At 34.6% G+C, this 24,993-nt stretch overlaps 1 protein-coding gene across 1 annotated transcript; it reads right to left on the bottom strand.

Moving 5' to 3' along the window:
• Positions 1-7,934: 7,934 nt before the first annotated feature.
• Positions 7,935-19,698, bottom strand: LOC114270481 (ATP synthase subunit delta', mitochondrial). The gene is made up of 2 exons (XM_028212000.2): positions 19,259-19,698; positions 7,935-8,468 (listed from the first exon to the last, which is right to left on the bottom strand). The coding sequence occupies exons 1-2, from the start codon at positions 19,532-19,534 to the stop codon at positions 8,124-8,126; spliced, it is 621 nt and encodes a 206-aa protein (XP_028067801.2). The 5' UTR covers positions 19,535-19,698; the 3' UTR covers positions 7,935-8,123.
• Between the last annotated feature and the right edge of the window lie 5,295 nt (positions 19,699-24,993).

The following is a 24,993-nucleotide window of genomic DNA, read 5'->3' as shown; positions in this document are numbered from 1 at the left end:
GACAAGGAATATTTTGTTAAGTCAATGAATATTCCGTCCATATACAGAATATTCCGTCCATATACAGAATATTCCGTCAATGCTGACTATGACGCTGACGTGGCGATCTTGATGACGTGGCATGACTGGATTGGTCTATGCTAATGTGCCTGTTTGGCAGAAATTATAATCAGCTTAATTTAAGCTATTTTGATGTGTTTGGTTTAGCTTATAGCTTATAGCTTATAGCTTTTTGGAAGTCAGAAATCAGCTTATTCTTTGAGTGGGGCAGGAGATGCTTTAAGAATAAGTCAGAAATCAGCTTATGTTCATAGTTATAAGCTATAAGCTGTTTAGGCATAAGCTATAAGCACTTTCCCACAGCTCTACCTAACAGGGCTAATGTTGTGGTGCTGACATGTCTTTACCTAAAAAAAAATGAAATAAGAATGCTAGTAAAGAGGTTTAAACCCCCAACCAAAGACCCAACATCCTAAACCTTAACCACTCTGCTAAAGCCTCACCTTGTGTTATATTTTCCCTCAAATAATATTTGACCATTTCAAACCAACAGGCAGAGAAGGTGTATTTTTACAAATTTGTGTTTTTTTTTTTTTTTTTTGTATGGGACACTCCCTTACCCCATTGCCCCCCCCATATATCACCAAATACATACATAACCATCCCTCATTGTCAAAAAGAAATTTGTTTGCATCCATAAAAGAGAAATACAATCTAACCACCTTGAAAACTTTGCCCTACTATCACATTCTTGTCTCTCACCTTCTCTTTGACCTTAGCTCTTCCTCATTGCCTATATACATCATCAGATTGTGTAGAGAAAAGGAAAACCACAAAATTGAAGAGAAAAGAGAGAAAAAAGAGATAGAAAGTTCAAGTTTTAAGCCAAAATTACTTCCATCTTCCATATACACCTTCCATGGCTTATACACACTGAAATTCCACCTTTTATACATCCAAAAAAATTCCAAAAATTCTGAAATAGCTTAATTTCAGTAGTGATTGATCAAAGAAAATAGTGAGTGTTGTTGAAAGTGAGGAAAAATAAGAGAGTTAGCCACTTTTCCACCACATATACCATCAAACATTCTCAGAGCTCCGTTCTAGTTTCGAATTGAGGATTGAGAACACACTTCCTAAGCTTGAGAGTGATAAAAAAGGAAGTTTGTAAATCAAGAAGTTCATCTCTCCTTAGAAGGTGAATTTCGCACACTTTCATTTCCTTGTATTTTCCATCTTGTTTTAAGTTTCTTGCCTTGATTTCCATCTTGTTTCACATCTCTTGCCTTCATTTCCTTCGTGTTTCTTGTCTTAATTTCATGTTATAATCTGTTGTAACCTAATTGGAAGTGGTGAGTTGAATTGCCCTCATATCCTTTGTTTGTTCTATCTTTGGTTTTTCAAACAAAAAAGAGTTTTGGCCTAGCCTAGTTGGCCGACCGGCCAACATTTCGGCCACAACCGGCTAATTTTCTTGGATGTCCATCTCGCCCCTTTAGTTGGCCAGCCCCTTTTCCCTAGCCCACCGTGCCTGCGACCTTAAGACAAAACCGAGCAATCTTTCCAACAGTGAATTGGAAAATGTTGGCCGGCCAGCCAACTAGGCTAGGCCAAAACTCTATTTTGTTTAAAAAACCAAAGATAGATGTCACGACCCAAACTCGCCCCTATAGGTTTAGCATCGTAACCGGCTAGTAATCCTTGGATTACCGAAGGCTTCTGAACAGATTAACAAAATTAAGAGGGCTAGCGGAAGCAAATACATAATATAATTGTCCAATGAGCTGTGCTGACTTATATGAAACAGAATAATTAAAACTTTATATACATATCCGATAGCCAACCATACGTTATACCCACACACATTACAGTATTTTAAGTACAGCCAACAACAACAAATCAAGTCTTAAACGTAGACAGAACCCAAAGGACTGAACATAGGACACTTCGGGAACCTCCACGTGAGGCGCAGTGGTTAGTTGACAACAGAAACACAGCACCAGGCAAAAGCCTTCGGGCTTGAACTCCAGAACGTTCACCTATATACATATATATACAAACAGTGAGCTAAAGCCCAATGAATAACATTAAGGTAAAGGGGTTAGTGAATGAAATCCGAACATATCATAAGCGGAAAACAGATCAGAGCATAATCATTCTCATATCAGAACATAATAATGGTACATCCCATAGAACACATTACAGAACGTCTTCCGACTAGAGTAATCGATTCCGGATACCGATTAAACACATATCACCACAATGAAGTGGCTAACGAGATCTCGTAATTACTTGTATGTCATGGACCCGCATTTTCATGCCGTCCCCCATGACTTGGGACTATCTATGGATGCCATAATAGATTTCAAACTTGGGATGTTCGTTCACGTAAACAGATATCATTTCAGAAATCATAGCTTATCACATTTCATTTGGAACATAATTCATATCAACATATCTTTACAGAATTGTTACTCACAGTGGTTCCAATAAGTGGTCAATCAATCCTCGAGTCTTGACCTACAATCACAAAATACATAACACAAGCATGTCTTATCATTACACATTCAAGTGGCCAACACGGCTTAGCTTACATTACGTTGGTTCTTATTCTTTCTTATCACATTGCCTAAAACACACACACACTTGCAGTCTCGGAACTTGGTACATCCTTTTCTTAGTGTGTTTCTAATCCATAACCTCATTACTATGGCTTAATTAAGGCTTAGGAATGCCTAGGATGCAATGAGGATGCCAAAACATGAGTTGGAACACTTAGGCAAATTTTCTGAAAATAAGGTCCCCGCTCGAGCGTAGACTTCCTCGCTCGAGCGGACATGCAAAACGAGAGGGGTCGCTCGAGCGTGACTTCCTTCGCTCGAGCGACCTGTAAACTTGGGAAAAAGTACTGGTTGGTCACAATCCACGCTCGAGCTACAACTCCCACGCTCGAGCGGATCAACAACATGCAAAGGGTTCGCTCGAGCGTCAAAGTGGTCGCTCGAGCGGAGAGCTCATGTTTGAAAAAAAATACTGAGAGCTCGCATTCTCCGCTCGAGCGCAGGTTTCCTCACTCGAGCGGACTGTGAAATTCTGGGTTTCCAAAAACAGAGTTTGAGCTTCAAAATGCCATTTCAATGGCTTCACTCATGCATAGCTTGATCAAAACACTTGGCAAACTTTTCTAAAACACACATATATGATCATTTTCAAACCTTTAGCTCAAGACTCATGGATTTAGCAAATTTGAACCTAAAAGCTCATGCATAAAAGATTTTCAAACTATTTTCTTGATTTCTTCAAAACATGCAAATGGTTGGTATGAATCCATGAATTTCCAAAACATTATGCAAGATATGAACTCACATGCTTGCAATGACTTCAAAACTCTAACTCAAAATGATGGAACCAAAAGGTTAACCTCCAAGGCTGCACATGCAAGACATCTACAAGCCCAAAGACCCACTTCTCTTGCTAATTTCATGAAAATGGTTCAAAGATATGTTGAAATCATGATGCATGGAGGAATAGCTACAGAAATTAGACATATAATCCTTACCCAAGGCTTTAATTTCAGAAATGTGAGATGAATTTCCTAGTTTTCTTCTTCTTCTTCTAACTTGTGAGTTCTCTCTCTTAAGCTTGAACTCTCAACTTAATGAAGTATAAAGGGCCAAGGAATGTTGCCTACATTCTCTCATATCTCATCAGAAATTGCACAACACACACTCTCACATTTGAATACACAACACGTGCACACACATGCACTACTCCAACATACCCACAAGGATTTATCCTCTACACTCAACACCACCAAATGCCTCAACACATTATACACTCAAATACATCTTGGATCATTAATAGGATTAGATTAGGTACCAATCATGCATCATTTAAATCAAACACAAATAACCTTAATTAGTCAAGATTAGCACAAAATTCAATTATTCAAAAATAGTTCCAATTAAGGCTTAATTTAATCACATGCAATTTTACAAAACTGAATCAATTTTTAACAAAACTTTTCAGATGGTTCTAAAAATTCTAATTAGTCAACCCATGAACTCAAATTCGGTTTCTAAAAGTATTTAGGCTAACAACTTCAGATTCTAAGTAGAAACCATAATAGATAATTCTATGAATAACAGATAGAAAGCCAAATCATGAAGAATTACGTAATAAACTCATAATCCATTCTATTTACTTAATTAGTATCCTTAATTACTGATTAGTAGCTAATTACGAGTCGGGGTTATTACAATAGAACAAACAAAGGATATGGGAGCGATTCAACTCACCACTTCTAGTTAAATTACAATAAATTATAACACGAAATTAAGGCAAGAAACAAGATGGAAATGAAGGCAAGAGGCTTGAAACATAATGGAAATCAAGACAAGAAACTCAAAACAAGATGGAAAATACAAGGAAATGAAAGTGTGCGAAATTCACCTTCCAAGGAGAGATGAACTTCTTGATTCACAAACTTCTTTTTTGATCACCCTTAAGCTTAGGAAGTGTGTTCTCAATCCTCAATTCAAAACTAGAATGGAGCTCTGGGAATGTTTGATGGAAAAGTGGCTAACTCTCTTATTTTTCCTCATTTTCACTGAAATTCAATTATTTCAGAATTTTTGGAGTTGTTTTGGGTGTATAAAAGGTGGAATTTCAGTGTGCATAAGCCATGCAAGGTGTATATGGAAGATGGAAGTATTTTTTGCTCAAAACTTGAACGTTCTCTCTTTTTCTCACTCTTTTCTCTTTAATTTTGTGGTTTTCTTTTTCTCTACACAATCTGATGATGTATATAGGCAATAAGGAAGAGCTAAGGTCAAAGAGAAGGTGGGAGACAAGAATGTGATAGAAGGACAAAGTTTTAAAAGTGATTAGATTGGATTCCTCTTTTATGGATGCAAACAAATTTTTTTTTGACAATGGAAGGTGATTAGGTATGTATTTAGTGATATATGCGGCAGCCAATGGGGTAGGGAAGTGTCCTATACACACAAAAAAAAAAATGCAAAAATACATCTTCTCTGCCTACTGGCTTGAAGTGATTAAATATTATTTGGGGAGAAACATAACACAAGCTGAGACTTTGGCAAAGTGGTTAAGGTTTAGGACCTAAAGTCCTAGGTTGGGGGTTCAAACCCTTTTGCTGGCATTTTTGATTTTTGTTTCTTGTTTCTGGATAAAGACATGTCAGCGCCACATCATCAACACGGACAAATCTAGTCATGTCACATCATCAGCACAGACCAATCTAGTCATGCCAAGTCAGCATTGACGAAATATTTCTTGACTTAACAGAATATTCTTTTTCTGGGTAAAAATATGTCAGCGCCACATCATCAACACAGACCAATCCAGTCATGCCACGTCAGCAACACCGTCACGTCAGCGTCACAGTCAGCATTGACAGAATATTTCCTGACTTAACAGAATATTCCCTATCTTAACGGAATATTCGTCTCTCTAACGCTAGAAAGGTAATTTGTGACTGTTTTTGAGACGGGAAGGTTTATTCCTAATTAAAAAACTTAGCCAAAATAGGTTTAGGGTTGGAAATAAAGGCTCAAATTCTATTTTCTTAATGTGGATTCTATGAGAAACACCTTCTTGTTTTCATCATCGAGCAATCAAAAGAAAACGCCTAAATCTTAGGGTCAATCAAAATGAAATGTTTATTAATGTCCTCTCAATTGATAACCAATCCGAACAAATATTAATCTTGGTCTTACAAAAGTAGATCTTTGCGAATTCATCTCAAAGTGTTGCCTACTTCATTTCCAGTAATCTCTTGATTGTGTAATTAGATTTTAGCTCACACGCCTACTATTCAAGTTCATTTCATGAAAAGCTTAATTAGTTCAATTAATTTTATTCGATCGAGAATATTAAATACATTCGACAACCTTACTATTGTGTGCTCTATTTATTTATTTTATTACAATAAATTTAAAAAAAGAATAAATTAAATTACTCAGAGATTCAAACTTGATAATCATATAAGAAAAGGCCTCATCTCTAAGAGGTGCGTCTGGCCAAGTTCGAGCCAAATTTGTATTACATAGTAAGAACATTTATATCTTCCTAAATCTTTCTCATTTAACTTTTTTGGATTTTGGAGGGCTATTAATTAAATTGGATACACTACAAATACACTCCTTCAAGTTTACTTAAAATATAAATTGTTCTATGTAGTTTTGAAAATTACATCATGCCCCTTCAAATTTCTAATCACATAATAAATTACCAATTTTATTAATAAATGAATAAGTCAATTAACAGTTTTTAAATGTATAAGAAAAATATTTCAATTAACAATTTAGGTAATTTTATTATTGAATAAGAGAGTAGTTATGAATTTTATTTTTTCTATTAATTTTGTTATATAAAGAGTTCTAACTAGGAAGTATTTGTAATATTCAAAAGTATAGAGGACAATCCATATTTTAAGCAAATTTTAAGAGGTGTATTCGTAATTTACCCAAATAAATTTGACCATTCTAAAATTATTTGAATTTAGATCACTAATAAAATCCAATTGTAATAATTTTGTACCTTTTAACAAATGTTTGAATTCAAGTTCTAAAAATAAGCATGTATGTGTTTTTAATTTCTTCAATTTCTAGTTTATTATGTAATTAAAAAATAAAAAAATTATTGTAAAATGAGCGAATGGGGCTAAAATTTTTCATTCCAAATCCAACCCAAACCCCATGAGCTAAAATATTATCCAAGCCCTAGAAATATCGAATTGAGTACTTTTCAAAATTGGAAAAAAAAAAATAGGTCTCATTTGAATTTAATATCTACACCACACATTATATTTTCTAAATACTATTGAAATATTTTGCATTTCTATACCTAAATTAACAGAAGTTAACCAGAAAATAATAGTTTGCCACAACGCTTAATACATAAAAATAAGATAAATTACAGTCACCTCCCGTAAGATTTGGAAAAAAAAATACAGTTTGTTCCACACATTTGACATAATTGTTCTAGACTCCTTTAAAATTTTAATTCGCATAATACTTAGACCATTTTTTATCAGTTATTCGTATAAAAAATTATTTTGTCATTTATTTTAGTGTATACTCGACATCTGCATTAATTTTAGTTGCTCTAGCCTTATAAAAAAGGAAAGTAGTATAATTAGGTCAAATGTGCGGGACTAATTGCATTTTTTTTAAACCTAAGGAAAAGCAAGTGCAATTTACCCTAAAAACAATATGCTTTACCCTAAAATTGTGTTTAGATTTCAAATTTGAGAAATAATTTGAAAATAGGAAAAAAGAAAAGAGAAAGGGAAAACATATACATATATATATATATATATATCTTTCATTTCTCATTTTCCTTTTTCTTTTTCTTTTTGGCTTTTTCATTTTTCTTTACAATTTAAAATCCAAAACAAAACTTCTTGTACCATGTAGGCTTGAATAGATGCAAAACTTCCTCATCAGCATGGACCACTCTTAACATATTTGGATATCAAATATACCGAGAAAGTTGTGAAGTAAAAAACAAAAAATCAAAGGAAAGTGCAAAGTTTTTCTCTTATTCCTTCACAAATCCCTTCATAAATTTCAGATCCAAATACAGCCTCGACGAATTCACAATGCAGGATTGCACAACTACTAACATTTCCTTTCCAGGGGAGAAAAATACTTCAAAATTCAAAAGTTGTTTTTCTTCATTTTAATTTACATCTAAAAACATCATAAAAATAGAATAAACAGGCAATTTCTAATTGAAGTTCACTGGATTCATCAACCGTACACAGTTTGTCCAAGCCTGAACTGCTTGATTTGCCACAATATAGCAATTAGCAGAGACTCGGAGGAATGGCATGAGGAAAGAGACGAGGAATAAACTTTTAATTTTTCAAGAGAATTTCTAACCAATTTTCCCGAGAAAATAAAATATATTCAAAGATGGTTATATCATTTCCATATTCAAAACATTCAACACAAATAAAATAACTAAAAACAGTTATCGTCATGAGAAAAATTGTTGATGAGACATGTCAGAAGAGCGCCCCACAAAAAATAGAATAAAATAAAAAATAAAAAGTGAAACAATTATTGAATCAAAGGGCATAGAAACTAGTAATGCTAGCCTGAAAGAGCGGAGTTGAGAGCACTATGCACATCCACTCCGATTTGGGCTTCGGCTTTCTCCAAATCGGTTGTGGCTGAGTTCAGTTTCTGGGTGAATTCTGCAAGACCCTTTTGGACCAGGCTTGGGTCAATTTGATCAATTGGCACAGCCTCGACGGCAATTATATCTGCATAAGAGTTTGCATGGATGAACGCAAACCCGCTGCTAACAAAATACTTGGTCACTTCGTTGCCTTCATGCACTGACAAAATCCCGGGTTTCAGCTCCGTAATTGTTGCTACATGTCCAGGAAGAACACCCATCTGTCCAGTTGAAGCTGGAATTATGACCATGTCAACCTGCAAGATCACACATCTAAAAGTAAGATAGATGAAGACAACCATACCATTGTTTCACATGTTTAAATTCACCACTGCTGAAACTTGTATCCTTATTCCCATTGAGATATGATGTCAAATTGTGTGTTAGAACGAACAGGGTAGTTAAGTTCTTATTTATGTGGGATACAGATCAAATAAAGAGGATTGATTTTAGATTGCCCCACCCCTCTTCAAACAGAATTTCATTGAAATTCTAATTCTACAGGTAACAATGAAGTCTTCTTTCCATGTCAATTCCAGTTCTAAGCACAACTCAATTCTAAAAGATATAGTTCATAATATCAGCCTTTAAATCTTGATCTACATATCATTTGCGATATTACAGTTGTGTAGTTCTTGAGGTATTGCCTCCAACAGAAGCTCTACACTTAAGCGCAAGTTTGTTTGGGGGACACAGCCTTGAGATTGGATTAATAATAACAAAATACATAATCCCAGTTTGGCTAAGAAAATTGGTTCGGATAATAGTTCACCTAGACAATTCCCAATATGGAGGGATATTGAATCCCAATAAGAGGGGTGGGATATGAAATGGAGGAATAAGAAAAGGTTCAGACCAAGGTTTTAAGAAGCGGCCGCAACCGTTACGTAACGCCGTTACGTAATGGTTTTGGCAATTACCGTCACCCGTTACGGTCGCTTTTGCAGTGTGATTGAGATTCACAGGTGTGTCGGCCGTAGCGGCTGCCGTAGCGGTCGTAGCGGTGCCGTAACAACCGTAACGGCCTGTTATGCACCGTTACATAACGGTTCCAAACTGTTTCTTTCGAAAAAAACACACAAAAAAAGGCTGAAAATGGGGGAAGAGGGATAGAGAGAAAAGGGAAGATAAAGAGAGAAAATGGAGGAGCAAGAGATAGAGAGAGAGAAGAGGGAAGATGAATAACATGTTATTGATTTGTTGAAGCTGCTTCACCTATGTTATTCTATTCAGCTGCTATCACTAAACCATTTTGTTTGTGTGCGTCTATCTATATATTGTTTGAAAATAATAATAATAATAAGTGTGGTCATTATCTATTTGGCTTGGTTAAAATATGTATATATATATATATATTTAGGCTCTTATTTATTCTCTTATTTTTGTCAATGTTTATCTTTTATATAATAGTTAGTGATTGATTTTTTGTATAATATAAAATCATTAATTATTAAAATAAAATGTAAAAAACTCAGTTTATAGTAATTTAAAAATATGAAATATATTGGATCATACTAAAAAATTTATAAAAATTGATCAATATTTATTTTTAACCCAATAAATATGATCATGGAAAAAAAAATATGTGTATCGATAAGTTTTTTTCAAATTGTGTGAAAAATAAAAAAATTCACGATTCCGGTTACCGCAACCGTTACACTACGACCTTTACACCCCGCAACCGCAACCGCGTCACCACCACCGTTACGGTGACCGCAACTGCTTTTTAGAACCTTGGTTCAGACTAATCGACTAAATGACTATATTGATAAAAAATATTATCAGTCCCTCCTCATAATCTTGAACCAATCCAAACATGAGATAGGATACACAATCCAAAGAGATTGATAATCCCAAGACTATCAATCCTCAAATGCTAATCTCATCTATCCAGTCCATCTAAACAAAGATGGCCTGTGAGTTTCAGTTTGAGCGAGGAGGAATCAATCTATACACATCCATTTCTTTCTTGCAAATTGCAATTCTGCAAAGAAAAATGCTTCAGAGCTTGAATTTTCTGTGGCTCCAGTGGCCCGAAACGAAAACGACATCGTTTTGGATTTTTTTTTTTTTTTTTTCCTCTTTTATATCTGAAACAGAAACAGAGGGAGGAAGGAAGAGAGAGAGAGAGAGAGAGAGAGAAGGAAGAAAGAAGGAAGGGGGAAGAGAGAAGGAGGGGAGACCATCACCAGGACTCGCCATCCTCTGTGTATACATAGATTTGTGTAGACACATATAGATCTGTGTGTGTATACACAAATCTGTATCTCTCTCTCTCTCTCTCTGTGAAGTCTCTGTGTGATGATGATGATGTGTTGGTTGTTGATGATCTCCTCCTCTCTTCTTTCTTCTTCTTTTGTTTTCTTCTTTCTTCTTCTTCTGTGAGTTATGGAAAGGATGAAGAAAAGGGAGGGGGGAATCCCAAAACGACGTCATTTTGGGATTTCGGGCCACTCGAGCCACGAAAAATTCGAGCTACATGGTGGGATTGTTCTGCAAAATACATTTGGACTCAGTATTTGGAAGCCTCGTCAAATCAGTAGATATAACATTCACTGCAAACAAAGTATATTTGACTGGAGGAATCTCAGTTAGCATTTCCAGGAAATCAATGTGTATCTCATTGAAACACCATAACCTTGCCAGTTACGGTTTCCCTTTTTGGAGTCAAAAGGCTTGTCAGTTTGTGATGCCTCAAAGCATTTTTTGTTGCACATAAATTAATAAACGTTACTAAATGTAAACAAAACATGGGACTGCCCCCAAACCACAGGAGGTCAAAAAATTTATCCTCGTAAAGCACAAATAGTACTGAAAAGTTAAATGCACAAAAGTAAACAATCCCTATTCACCTTCAAAAGAACACAAAACCCAGCAGCACCAGCTGTCGAAGTCCATCCAACTGTAAATATATCATATACCCAGTTTCCACCTTCTTGGTGGATGTATTTCTTTACCACAACTGGGGAATACTACGACTGTAGGCAGAAACAATGACCAAAAGCAACTACTCGAAGAAGTTATTTTACAAACATTACAATTCTTTTTTCTTTCTTTTTTTTTTTTTTTTTGATAAATACAAACACTACAATTCTACTATTGAGAAAGTACATTTATTACCCATGTGAAGCTGCCCAATACCAGGAACTAAATATCATTCAAAAATCATAGTGAACTACCAAAAAATCACAAGCTAATAATGCCAACCTTGATTATTGGAAGAAATTTAGATGACAAAACAAAGCTATCATCTTATTCCTTTTCATTTTCTTGTTTTTAAACTTGGCCCAAGGAAAAATCAGAAAAGTGAATCAGTGGCTCTTATGATGATTGGACAAACAACACTATTTCCATGCATTTTAAAGGTGAATCCATCATAGCACACATAGAATAAATAACTGTACAAGTGTTAAGGAAAATAACATATAAATGTATATACAAATACCAATTTGCATCCTGGAGGAAAACAGACAACCAAAAATCATATCAATAATAGACTCATAGCATTGCAACAGCCTAAGAGAAGTTTCAACAAGCTCTATCTCACAGCATGCTAAGCCTTTAACAACCATGCAAGCTCTTCATGAATGACAACTCAGGTGGACTCTAAACAGAGTTCCAAATCTTTTATTCAAGTTTTATCAAGCAACCACTAATCAGATGTAACACAAATAAAGAAAATCCAGCCACATCAACCAGAATGCAATCAACAACATTTTAGCTAAGTAGTCATACCAAATAAATAAACAAAACCTTAAGAAACACTAGAGAAATTGAGAAAATAAGGCCCTTAGAGCCACAATGCTCAAAATGGCTCTAATCGAATTTTCCATTAGCAAGAGTTCTACAATAACATTTGATGACACCAACAGAGTATTTAGAAGAGCATATGGTTTTCATAGATTTAGAAAAAGCTTATGATAGGATGCCTATATAATATGGTGAGTGTTGAACAAAAAGATTGTGATCAAAAGCGTATATTGATGCGATAAAAGATTTGCTTTAAGACTTTTTAAAGGTTCAAGGCACAAAAAATATAAGGACCATTACACCGAAGACGGACGAGCTAGACAAGATTTTAGAGAATTTGAAAGCTGAAAGGTGAAAGGTGTAAGGTGTAAGGTGAAAGGTTGAGAGTTACAAAAAAAATATAGAACCTTAAAAAAAGTGAAGAGCAACAACACTAAACACACGCAATGTGATGGAAAGTTATAGGAAAAGGGTTCCAAACACACTAATTGTATTTTTCTAGACCATGTGTATTTTAGGGCTTTAAATCCCTAAAACTTTAATAAAATAATTCTTTTGTTTAAATTTTCTTTTGTCAATTTTTTTGCTTTTCATAATTGAAGGTTTCACTTGTTTACAATGTGTAATTAATTATTTGGAATCCACTAAGAAGCACAGACATGGATACAGATGCGGATGTAGACACGAATGCGGACACAGCGATTTCAAAAAATGGGGACACGGACACGGCGACTAATATTACATCCACAAACAATCAATATTAACAAAAACCAACTCTAATTCTATTTTTATTTTATTTTTTTGATAAAAAAAATTTAAATTAACATTTACAGTTTATATCTTTTTTTATGGATGATCTATTAAGTATTTAAATTTAAGAAAAAAATAATAAACATTCAACATTCATCAAAAGTACTAAATAAAATGGGAGAAAAGACAACTTGGCATGTCTCTAGTGTGTCCCCGAAGTGTCCCTTGCGTGTTCCCTAAAAATAAATTAATTAAATAAGGAGACATGCCACACGTGTCCCCGAAGTGTCCGTGTGTCCAACACGGATACGGCACATGTTTTGAAGTGTCAAAGCTTCAATCCAAATCAAAAATAGGAACTTACAATTAAATAATCAATATTGTTTAGTCCAACAACTAAACAATGGATGTTAGTGACATGAACTTCGAAATGTGTTAAAAAATTTCACATTTCAAAATTTATGTCTACGAGAACATTTGTTGCATTTTTTAATCAAAATACAAGGGAATCACTCCTCGTGTTTTATATAAGTCATTTAATGATGCACAAAGAGATATTGTTGACAAAGAAGTTGCTTGGATTTTCTAGGCCATTGGTTTACCATTTAATCTTGCAATGTCTCCTTACTTCCGGAAGTACTTATGGACTCTATTAAGGGCTAGTTTGGCATGTACTAAATAAGTCAAAAAGTCAAAAAGTCACTATCTTATTTAAGTCACATCATCTTATTTAAATCACATCACCTCTCTAACACATCACATCAAACCCAACCCAAACCCAACCCAAACCCACCAATAAGTCAAAAAGTGCACTTTTTTAGGACATCCCAAACCAACCCTAAATATCAGTACTCATAGAGACTAGTACTTATAGACTCCAGTAAAAATACTCCTTCATATGATTGGCTACGTATGACTTCACTATCACAGGACAAAGAACATGTTAACAAGTTACTCCAACCTATCAAAGATACGTTGAGGGAAAACAGGGTTTCATTGGTCTCTAACAGGTAGTCAAATAGGCAGCGAAGACCTCTCATCAACATAATGGTTGCATCTGCAGGAGGAGCTAAGTTTCTAAAGCAATTGATTCAAGTCGAATTATAAAGAATATAGACTACAAGTGATAAGGATGTACGAGAACCAAATGTTATTAGATTGTAATTGATAGTGCATCCAATTACATGGTTGCAAGGCTGAGCATTGAAACCAAATATCCACATATATTTCAAACTCCATGTGTGATGCAAAATTTAAATTTGGCCTTGAAGAGCATATGTGACCCGTCAAAAAAATCAACTTAATATGCCCAATGTAATTGGATTTCAAATTTGGTTACTGAAGTACAAAATATTCATAATTATGTCCTCAACCATAGCATGGTATAGTCTATCATTAATGAATACTCTAGTTTGAGATTGTTAATTGTGGCACCGAAAAATTTATTAGGAAGATGGCAACATTGTGGTTGAAATTAAAGCCCGAGAGTCATGGTCTATGAAGCATGGACATGGCAAAATCAACGTCGTGGCAGTGTCGGACAAGGGGACACGTACGGGACACGCCATCTGCCGTGTCCCTTTAATTTAATTTTTTTTTTTTTTGTAGGAGACACGCCCGGGACACGCATGTCCAAATCTAGACACGGCATGAGACATGGCAAGGAGAGAGAGACAAAGGAAAGAGAGTGTGAAGGAAGAGAGTGAAGAGACAAACTTGTCGAGCGATCGAAGGCATCCAATTGATCGATCGAACATCCAATTGTCGATGATCTCTATCCCTTCGACTTCACGACTTCCACCGTAAGAATCTCTCTCTCTCTCGCCTTCACTCTCGCCCGCGTTGTCTTCTCTCTCTTCATCGCTCTCGCTCATGTCTCTCGTCTTCTCTCTCTGTTGCTCGCGTCTCTGTCTCTCTCTTGCTTGCCTTCTTTCTTATCTTATATATATATACATATGTATTAGTATATATAAGATAATATTATTTTATAAGTATATATAACATATTATATATTATTTATACATATTAATAAAAAAACACATGTATATAAAATAAAATAAAAAATTATCAAAAACACATTATTTAAAAAATATAATAAATAAATAAATAAAATAATTAACGTATATTAAAAAATATATATTTCTATAAAAAAAAAATTGCCATGTCCCCTGCTGTGTCCGTGTCCTCATTTTTTGAAAATTGCCGTGTCCGTGTCCGTGTCCGTATCCATGTCCGTGTCCGTGTCCGTGCTTCATAGGTCATGGTAGGATAACTTAGATTCTATGAAGCATGGATACTTCTAGAAGGCAATATATGTATCGTACTCGTATCGGATACTAATACTTCTTGGATACTAGCAAATACGTAGCCAATACTTTATATTAATTTTGAAAAGTTTTGGATACTCCAAGTCACGTTTCCGAACTATTATGAAATTAAGATTGTAATAATTTTCGCATGGTATTACAATATAATTGTTACGGAAAAAAAAAAAAAAAAGTGAGATTAAATTAGTACCCTCCTTTTTTCAAAATTAATCAAAGTAATAACCTACTCTTAATATGTCATACATGTGTCCATATTTGTATTCATACTTTGCAGAAAATAAGGATAAATAAATAAATAAATAAATAATAATAATAATAATGCTAACATCGGATTTCTTTCTCTACACTTCAAATTTATAAAAAAAAAAAAAAAAAATCATTTTATAGGACTCATGGCATGTATGTACACAGTCAATGTAAAGTCTAATTGAAATACATAGCAAGGGACAGTGGGCCACTGCCAGTGGGTTTTATGAGTTAGTAGAGGCAGTTAGATCCAACATGGAAGCCATGGCTGGTGCATTAAATTTTGAGAACAGAGCAAAGAAATTGCTCACATGTGTACGGGGTTGGTTTGGCTCGGGTTCACCCCCAAACCATCCATCGAACCGACACTATCGGGTTCAAACTCATTCATCCAATTTCAACCGACCTATTCTTTGAAATCGACCAACCAAAACTACTTGGTTTCTCGGTTGATTTGGTCAATTTCGAATCGTCACAAGAAAAAATGGGGAATAAAAGATTGAAAGTTTAAGAAAACAAATCTCAAACTCATAATCATACAATACATGTTGAGTTTAACAAAATCAAATCACAAATCTGTGAGAGAAAATAGAGTGAAGGGAAAAAATAGAGAAAGCATGAACAAAATCAACTCATCGCCACCACTGCTGCTGATCGCCATTGCCACCGTTGATCACCACCGCTACTGCCTATGAAACACGGACACTTCTCTAAAGGCAACATACAGGTGTCCGACACATGTCCGACACGAACACGCGGTTAACATGCAATGGACAAGTGTCTGACACTCTAACGTGTCCAGAATTTTTTTTGATTTTTTTCTAGTCGGACACTTTGCGGACACACTCAGACACTTGAAGGACACTGCGGAGAGAGAGAGAGAGAGAGAGAGAGAGATGGGGGGAGAAGAAGGCTCTCACCTATAAACCCTAGGCAAAGCAGGCGAAGCTTTTGAAGGTCCCTATTCGCAAGTAGGTCTCTCTCTCTCTCTCCTCTTCTCTGTCTCATCATCTTCGTTCTTCTCCCTCTACTTCGTTGTCTTCTTTACTTTTTTTTTCCTTTAGACTCTGTTTTTTACTCTCTCTCTCTCTCTCTCCATCATTTCTTTCTCTCTCTTTTTTCTTCTCTCTTTTTTCTCTTCAATTATATATTTTTTGAATTTTATTCTTCCCCCTTTTATGAGGTCATCTATTGGATAAGAACAAAAAATTTGGCAAGCCCTCTATTTTTTAATATTCATCTTTGGCTATAACATGCATAGAGCAAATTAATTTTATTTGAAGAAAAAATAAATTTCTTGAAATTGCTCAATTTATTTATTAGGTAAAGTGTTGAAATTAATGAATAGTTGTATATATATTTTAAAATATTTGTTAATATTATTTTACATTTTTTATTACTTATCCATTTTTTTTAAAAAAATTTATGACATAATAAATAAATAAAATTATATATTTTGAGCGTGTCCTCAGTGTGTTGTGTCCCTTATTTTTTAAAATTTTGCAGGTCTGCGAGTCCGTGTCATGCCCGTGCTTCTTAGGCTACTGCTCATCACCACCACCACTACCCATCATCACCGCCACCATGGATCGAGATTAGTCTCCATGATTATCCACCACCATTGAAGAGCAAGATCAAACACATTATTTGATCTCTGAGAGGAGATGTAGTGTTTAAGAGATGAGAGAGAATGAAAGGAGAGAGGCGTAGATGAGAGAGAAAGTGGAGTGTACAGATAATAGGTAGAGAGAGAATGAGTAAGAGACAGTAGAGAGAGAGAAAAAAAAAATAGAGCGGGTGGGAGAAATCATTAAAGATGGTTCCAGAGAATTGTGAAACCATCTGTCTCTCATTGATATATCAGACTAATTAAATAATTGAAAGCGTCAGTGTAATTGGAAACATAAGTCTAGTCTCTCAAACAAAATAATAAAGCCAAATAAACGGAACTATAATATCTTAATGTAAGAGTATGCAGTCGGGGTTAGTTTCGACAAGCCTAACAAATTTAGAACCGTTTTTCGAACCAAGAACTGAAAATCTCAAAATTTTCAAACCATAGGCGACCATAGGCTTATTCGAAATCGTCCGTATCTGCATCGGTTCAGGCAGGTTAGGCAAGTGGGTCAGGTTAGGTGAATCCATGTACACCCCTACTCCATAGTACAAAAGCACAAGAAGCATAAATAGGAATTAATTTTCAAAAGTGTTTGATTAGGATTAATTATTAGAGATCGTGTTATTTTTGCCGAATACTTGTTCCAAATTACTTAGAGCTCGTTTGGCAATTCGCTATTTTAATTGGTTTATTCGCTTTTTACAAAAAGTTATGCAAAAAAATAAAGAGTGTTATGATTGGGTGTTTTGACTTTTTGGCTATTTTAGCCAAAAAGCCACATGCCAAACATCAATCCACTAACCAAGCAGCAACCTACATCCCCTAACCTCAAGACCTAAAACAATGCTTGAAATTATAAAACAACAAATCTTATTCATTCTTGTTCACGACACAACAATTAAGTGATACCACTTCCAAAGATTATGTGATTATTTACAACGGGTTAGTCCATAATCCATAGAACAAGCATACAAAATAACTTCAAATGGCACAATAAACCACTAACTTCCTAGAAATAAGTAATATAGTGTCTTTCAAAACCAGACCACCTAAATAACCAAAACATTAAGTGAACGAAAAACTTCTTCTAAATCTAATAGTTGACCAACTCACTGAATAGAGTAATAAGCCCACTACACTTTGCCCCGACATAGTCAAATGGTTTCTCCACTTCTTTTGTGGGGAGGGGGGAATGTTCATCCTCAAAGATAAAACACTCACCTCAATTGTTGCCATGGCTACTAATTAAAAAAAAATATCTATAGTACATGTTGGGTACACAATGTTAGTTCTTGCAATTGCTCTAAGAACAACCATGAGGATGCAATGTCAAATGTCATAAAAGACATGTAAAGTCCTCCCTAACCTCATATGATTCTATGCAAGATGGTGGAACACGGTCTGACCAGTCGTATCAGTCTAATAGAGTAGACAATAGATTATGTTCAAACCTCACCGCCTACACAATAATTAGAATAGTTGCACGTTTGACCCCCTTACAAAGAAGAGTCTAGTCGTGTGAGGGGGAGTGTTGAAGATACAAATAATAAAGTTGGCCCCCTCTCTCTAACAGCTTAATCTCTTGGAAGAATTAGTGGTTAACAATTCAATAGTTTCACCTTCTCCTCCCATATCTCAATGAAACTAAAAATGCCATGAGTGAGGAAGTATTTACGATCCGAAAGGGGCCAATGTTGCACTTTCCTACAAGCTTGAGGCTAAGCTTTTAAGTTGCCATTCCAAATAAGTGTAAACACTTCATAGTGTATATAGATATCAGTTCTGCTGGGATACAACATTTTCTACCTCACTCTCATTGTCAGTAGGCGGCAACAAATTGTGTCTCCATAATGTTATTCATATAGATCAGTCCTGCTACAAACACACCATTTTCTACTGCATTTTCTAAAAATGCAAATAAACATACAACACTATTTAATTAGGGAAAACTATAAAAGGGGCTTGATAAAATTTCCTTACCCTCTCAGGTAAACAATTGGATTCACATGCCCCATTACCGCTATTACCATCAACAACATTTACAGCACAATCAGACTAGTCACTAGTTGGCACGCCACATTTCGTGTACTGCACTTTTCACAGAAGATGCATAAATTAGAAATCAATGATACCAAATGAACCAACCAATTCATATGAAAAACCCAGTGACCAGACAAAGAACACCACAACCCACAAAATCCAAGTTTTTTTTTTTTTGTTTGTTTGAAATGATTAGCATCGAATTGATAATAAACAGAACCCAGATGAAAGAAGATCGGAATGGAACAATCAACATCAAACCCACATAAATTGAAGTGAAAAAACAAACAAAAACACATGGGTTTCCATGACTGACCTCTTTGGTGGAGAGCTCAGAAGAGTAGGGAAGGACAAAATTGACAGAAAGCTTGGAAGGGATTGAAGATGGGGTGGAAGGGCGAGGAGTCATGAAGGCCATAGGGGTCTTGGGTGGTTCGATATTGGGGATCACTTTCTTCCACGACTCCACGAAAGTCTCGTCGGCGGTCGTAGCGGCCGGGAGGTCCGTGGAGAAGGGCCGAGCTCTGTTGGCGGCGGCGGGGAAAGCCATTGTGGATCGCGAGAAAATGCGGGTGGTGATTTGGCGGAACATGGTGGTTGGTGGTGGGGTTGGATCGCTCGGCTCGCAAGGTCGGAGAGATGGTGGCAATAGGGGAAGGGTGGGAGAGGGTCTCTGAGTTTAGCTTCTGGTGGGGTTTCTCTCTCTCTCTCTCTCTCTCTCTCTCTCAAGTGCATAGGTGTAAAATAGGGGCCAGCAGCAGCGGATATATGGATCGGAATTGAATTAATTCATCATATTTTGGACAGATGTATAATGACGAACAGACGGTTGCGGATTGATTTTCTCTAATCCGTCAATTTAGCAGACGGATGACGGTTTTAAAGTTCCTTTAACCGTAACCGAACTGCCAAACTGCGAGTACCCTTAATAATTTATAACACTTTGTATTTTTAATTTGTTTAAATATTTTGTTTGTGTGTTCAATTGAAAAAGAGTTTAAATATACTGTTGAAAAAAAAAATTCAACTTGAATATATTTTTTGAAAAAGAGTTCAAATATTCTGTAGAAAAAAAGTTTTCAACTTGAATATATTTTTTGAATTGAAAAAAATAAACGTATTATTTATGTATATTTTTTGATTTTTAAATCTAACTTTAAAAGTAATAAATAGAAAATATGATATATGCTCGTTGGTTTTGTTTTCAAAAACATATATAAATGTAACAATACAGAGATATACAATCTCTGCTATTACTTTGTTCATAGTTTTGGTGGTTTGAATTATTTTTATATTTTAAGAACTAGTAATATTTTATATAGATGAGGCATACTGTGATTGTAATATGTGGATGAGGCATGCAATGATTGTGATATTCTAAAGTTTCAAACTTTCTTTCTTTGGATAAGGCATGCAGTAATTGTAATACTTTTTTAAGTCATTAACTGTAATATTTTCTTCTTTTTTTTTTTTTTTGAGGAAGTGCACAAGTTGAACTATGTTGAAAATTTATAAAATTTTAAACCACCAAACCGATTTGCATCCATCCGCTAAACCGCCAATCCGCTCAATCCACATCTGCTGGATTGGCAGACGGATGCGGATTGATTTTCTCCAATCCGCCAATCTGGCGGACGGATGACGGGTTGAAGGTTCCGTGGCCGCAACCGACCCGCGCGCCCACCCCTAGTGTAAAAATGGCTTGCTGATCCGAGCCAGCCCGATATGAAAAAATCTTTTCAAGATCCGCCGGACTAAATTGGCCGGCCCGGCCCAACCGTTAGCGATTTTGCCCAATAAGAGTGACTCGTATCAAATTCACCCATAGCCCGTTAGCTGAACCGGTATCATTGATTTAGGACATCACTCAACCATTGTCAACTAATTTACAGTTCAAAATCAATTGATTCAAATTATTCGGTTGTGACACCCCGTATTTTTGAAGTATTAATATTTAGTGAGTGGTATTGGTGGTTTATTATGATAATTTAATGGTGAGATTTTTAAGATAAGAATCTAATTTTAAATTATTTATTTGTATTTATCTCATCCCTTTTATATCTATCATATTGTTATTTATTCAGATATAATAATAAACTAATTTTCCCCACAATTCCCCATCACGTGGAAAAAAAAAAGACAAAACCGTAGGCAACCCACAGTTCTTTGACATGGCATACCAAACCCACCATTCCATCACTTCATTATTCCATTTACTTTTGATTTTTTAATCTTTTCTTTCTCTCCTTTATTCCTCTATAAATCAGCAGAGTGAGAGGAGCTCCTCACAATCCTTCCTTCATTCAGCTCTTCCCTCTCATAAATTGTGTAGAGTAGAAATATTAAATTTAGATATAAGAGTGTTTATAGTGAAAATGAGTATTTTATAAAATAAATAAATAAGTTGAGAGTTGTAGATTTTATTAGATTATACATACTTTATGCCTTAGAAGTTTAATGAGAGTTATTTTTGGAGATCCATGGAGCAATTTCAGATTTATGGTGACGAAGTCAATTATTTTGAAGTATATTCGGATTTTATACAATATGCTCTATTTAAATCTATTTGCAAAGAGTTCTCTTATTTTAAATTATCCTCAATTTGTAATCTATTTGATTATTGTGGTAAAATCATTTGTTGTCGAATCGTTGATATTCTGATCATTTGGTAAAATTCTCTACAAATATTTCAGTATTAAAATGGTGATTTGTCTGACTGAATGACATGGAAATACTCCGTACATGGATCAAGTGAATCTTATTAATTGTTTACACCAATATGCCCGGATAAGCATGGAGCTTGGGTGAGGTGGGTGAATAAATAAATTTATTCACTGGCCATGTACTGAGTAGGACTGAGTATTTGGTCCTAGATAAATTATAGTTGATTTGTTGTGCAATTTGGTAAATTGTTTGATTATCGTATCATTGATTTAATGTCATAAATTGTTGGATTCCTGTTAATTTATTCTGTATCCGAGCCTTGTATTCTTGTCGTATTGTATACTTTCCTAATTAATTTATTTTTCAGGTGCGAAGCAGATTTTAGTGGATCTCAAAATTGAGATTAAAAAGATTTATTAATATAGAGATTTGGGACCCACCACTGTAATTATTAAATTTGGAGATAGATATAACATTGTTTATTTTGGAGATAATTGTGCTATAGAATATTTGGAGGATATTGTGCCATTTGGAGACGATTTTGTAGTTATTATTTTTTGGGAGCAAAACTTGTAATTTTTTTTAGGCTATTTTAGTGTATTTAACGACTCGGGAGTGGGGTGTCACATCGATTTTGCAGTCGGTTCGGTCGATTCCGAAAATTTGTAAAAGACATAGAGTGAAGAAAAAAAAATTGGAGAAAATGAGATTTTTAAAGTTCAAAACAACAAATGATACTCATACATACATACATACATGCATACATACATACAGAACATAGATATGTAAAAGAAAAAGATGGAGAAAAGAAAAGGAGAGAAATAGGAAGAGAGAGAATACTCGTCATGCCACCACAATCATCAATCAATGTTGTCGTCGTCTCGACGTTGCCATCAACATCTTTCACTACTTACGGAAAGAAGAGAAAAAATCACTTCCTATGTCTTTTTACAAATTTTTGTATCATTCACTTCCTATCATTCACCATAGATGGAAAAAGGAAATGAAATATCAAAGAGCGGAGGGAAGAGAAAAAAGAGATTGAGAAATTGATTTTTATATTCGTTTTTTTTTTATTATTATTGGTAAAAGAAAAATCACTTCCTTTGAGACTAACACGGAAAAACGAGACAGAGAGTAATGATGAAAGAGACAATCTGTATTCTAGGATTTAACTTTTACTCTTGGAAGTTGGAATATGATAGAGAAAGCTGAAAAGGTTTTGGAAAATTGGTGTTATAGGTTGTTTAGTGAGAGATAAAGCATTAAAGGGTAATTCAAATCCAAAACTATTCACTACTTTGGAGGTTTTAATGTAATAAATAATATTTTATTCGATCAGGTCGAATTTATCGGGTGTAAATGTGGTGTACTTGCTTTCAACCGTGAATTTGCAAAATCAGAGATACAAAAACCATAGCCGACCGTCTAGACATTCAAAACCGTCTATTTCTTCTCGGATCGGTCTAGATCGGACAGCTTGGATGGATCCACGATTCTCATGCACAACCCTAATAGGTATAATAAATTTTTTATAAAAAATTTTGTAGAAAGAAAAAAAAATAAAATAAAAGAGAGGTGAAAGATTAGGAGAAGTATACATACAAAGCTCAACAACTTTTCACTATATAAAGCATATATGTACATATTAGTTAATCAAGTCATAGTATATACAAATTCAGTCACAATATAATCAGGTGTTCGGGTTAGCTACGTACGTGCATGTCGAGTAATCCCCATTTAAAGTCAAAGCAAATAACCAGTATGGATTGGTTCCAAAAATCTTATTGTAGTTAAGAGTGTGCGTGGTGCGATTCGGACGATTTGAGAGTAAAATTATAAACCAAACAAAAGATTGGTAGATTAGCGGATTGATAAATAATCAAATCAAGATTTGGGCAATTTGAGGTGAATTGGTGGGTTAAAGAATATTTTTAACTAATTATCAAACATTTTCCTTTGCCAATAATACTATAGAGACTCACAATTTAGATCCCTAAATTTACCCACTATGATAAGAGAGGTAGGCCCTACACAATTGAGTATATGATCAATAAAAAATTGACATGTATCGGACCACATTATTGTGGATCAAATTGTATGAGAGTTTTTGTGGGTCTTAAACATTTTCTTTTGCATAATATATAACACGAATTTGCATAATATTTTTCATATATAACACAAACTAATTTTACATAATATTTTATATATATATATAACTACTAATTTGTAACAAATTTCACATCTTAAATCTCTTTCACACTCATTTTTGCTTTAATATTTCATTACAAATTAAAATATATATATATGTATTAACTATAACGGAACAGAACGGGTTAAAAGTAGATTATAAATTTTAAAGTTTAATCTGCGATTAGTAAATAGAATGGTACAGATCGATGCGATTTTAGCGGATTTGACAGTATTTTGCCCAGCCCTAATTGTAACTAGCTAGCAAACACGCTGTATAGGCTTCGTTTGGGAAGTAGTTATTTTTTAGGCTTTTAGGCTATTTGGCTATTTTAGTAGGCTATTTTAGTTTTTGTGTTTGGAAAGATGAGATGAATTTTTATTTGAGTTGTTGTATTGGAAAATGTGTTTGAAATGATGTTTAAATTGAAATGACAATTTTGTCCCTGACTTTATTTTTTTCAAAATTACTGTGTAGGGGTAATATTGTAATTAAACCTGTCTGCAGCCTGCATTGTTGGTGGCAGTGTAGGCTGCGTTGCTGCAGCAGCCGTAATTACTTGACTTTTTTTTTTTTTTTTTGAAAATCATGCACAGGTGAGGCTTTTTGGCTATTTTCTCATTTGAGGCTAAAATAGCCCAACCCAAGGCTTCCCAAACACCCCCATAGATTGGCTCTAAAGAGCTTATTGAAACTAGTGAGTATTAAACCTTAGACCTGGACAGAGCACACTCTTAGACTCCAAGTTGTGCTCGCTAGGCCAACTCCTTGAAGTAAAATATAATATGCAATTTTTAAAAATAAATAATATGTATTAATATTATATTAAAAAATTATATGCAATACATGAAATAGTGTGTGTCATTTAATATACATGAGGTGCATCATAAATGTGAAAATTTTCAATTTAATTCACATAAAAACTTAATAATTGATTGATATATAATGAAGTTTTTTAGCACATATTCCAAGTTCCAACAAGTTTCTTGTTCAAAGATGGTCTTATATGTAAAATTGTGATTTTTTTTCTTTTCATATCACATACCACTCTTGTGATCTTTCTTCTTATGGTACATACAACTATTGTGATCTTATATATATGAGTTTTGTCATACCAATCTTGTGATCTTTTTTGTGTTACATGATCTTTCTTCTTATGGTATACAAAACTACTGTGATCTTGTACGTACGAGTTT

The sequence above is a fragment of the Camellia sinensis genome, chromosome 5, assembly GCF_055761805.1.
Source record: "Camellia sinensis isolate YWXY chromosome 5, ASM5576180v1, whole genome shotgun sequence".
NCBI classification, from domain to species: domain Eukaryota; kingdom Viridiplantae; phylum Streptophyta; class Magnoliopsida; order Ericales; family Theaceae; genus Camellia; species Camellia sinensis.
Note: the sequence above shows the minus strand (reverse complement) of the source record. Positions and strands in the feature narration are given on the sequence as shown.

Coding starts and splice junctions, on each gene's coding strand:
- LOC114270481 (XM_028212000.2), bottom strand. CDS start 19,534: ATGTTCCGCCAAATCACCACCCGCATTTTCTCGCGATCCACAATGGCT. Junction 8,469..19,258: donor CTGAGCTCTCCACCAAAGAG/GTCAGTCATGGA, acceptor GTGATCTTGCAG/GTTGACATGGTCATAATTCC.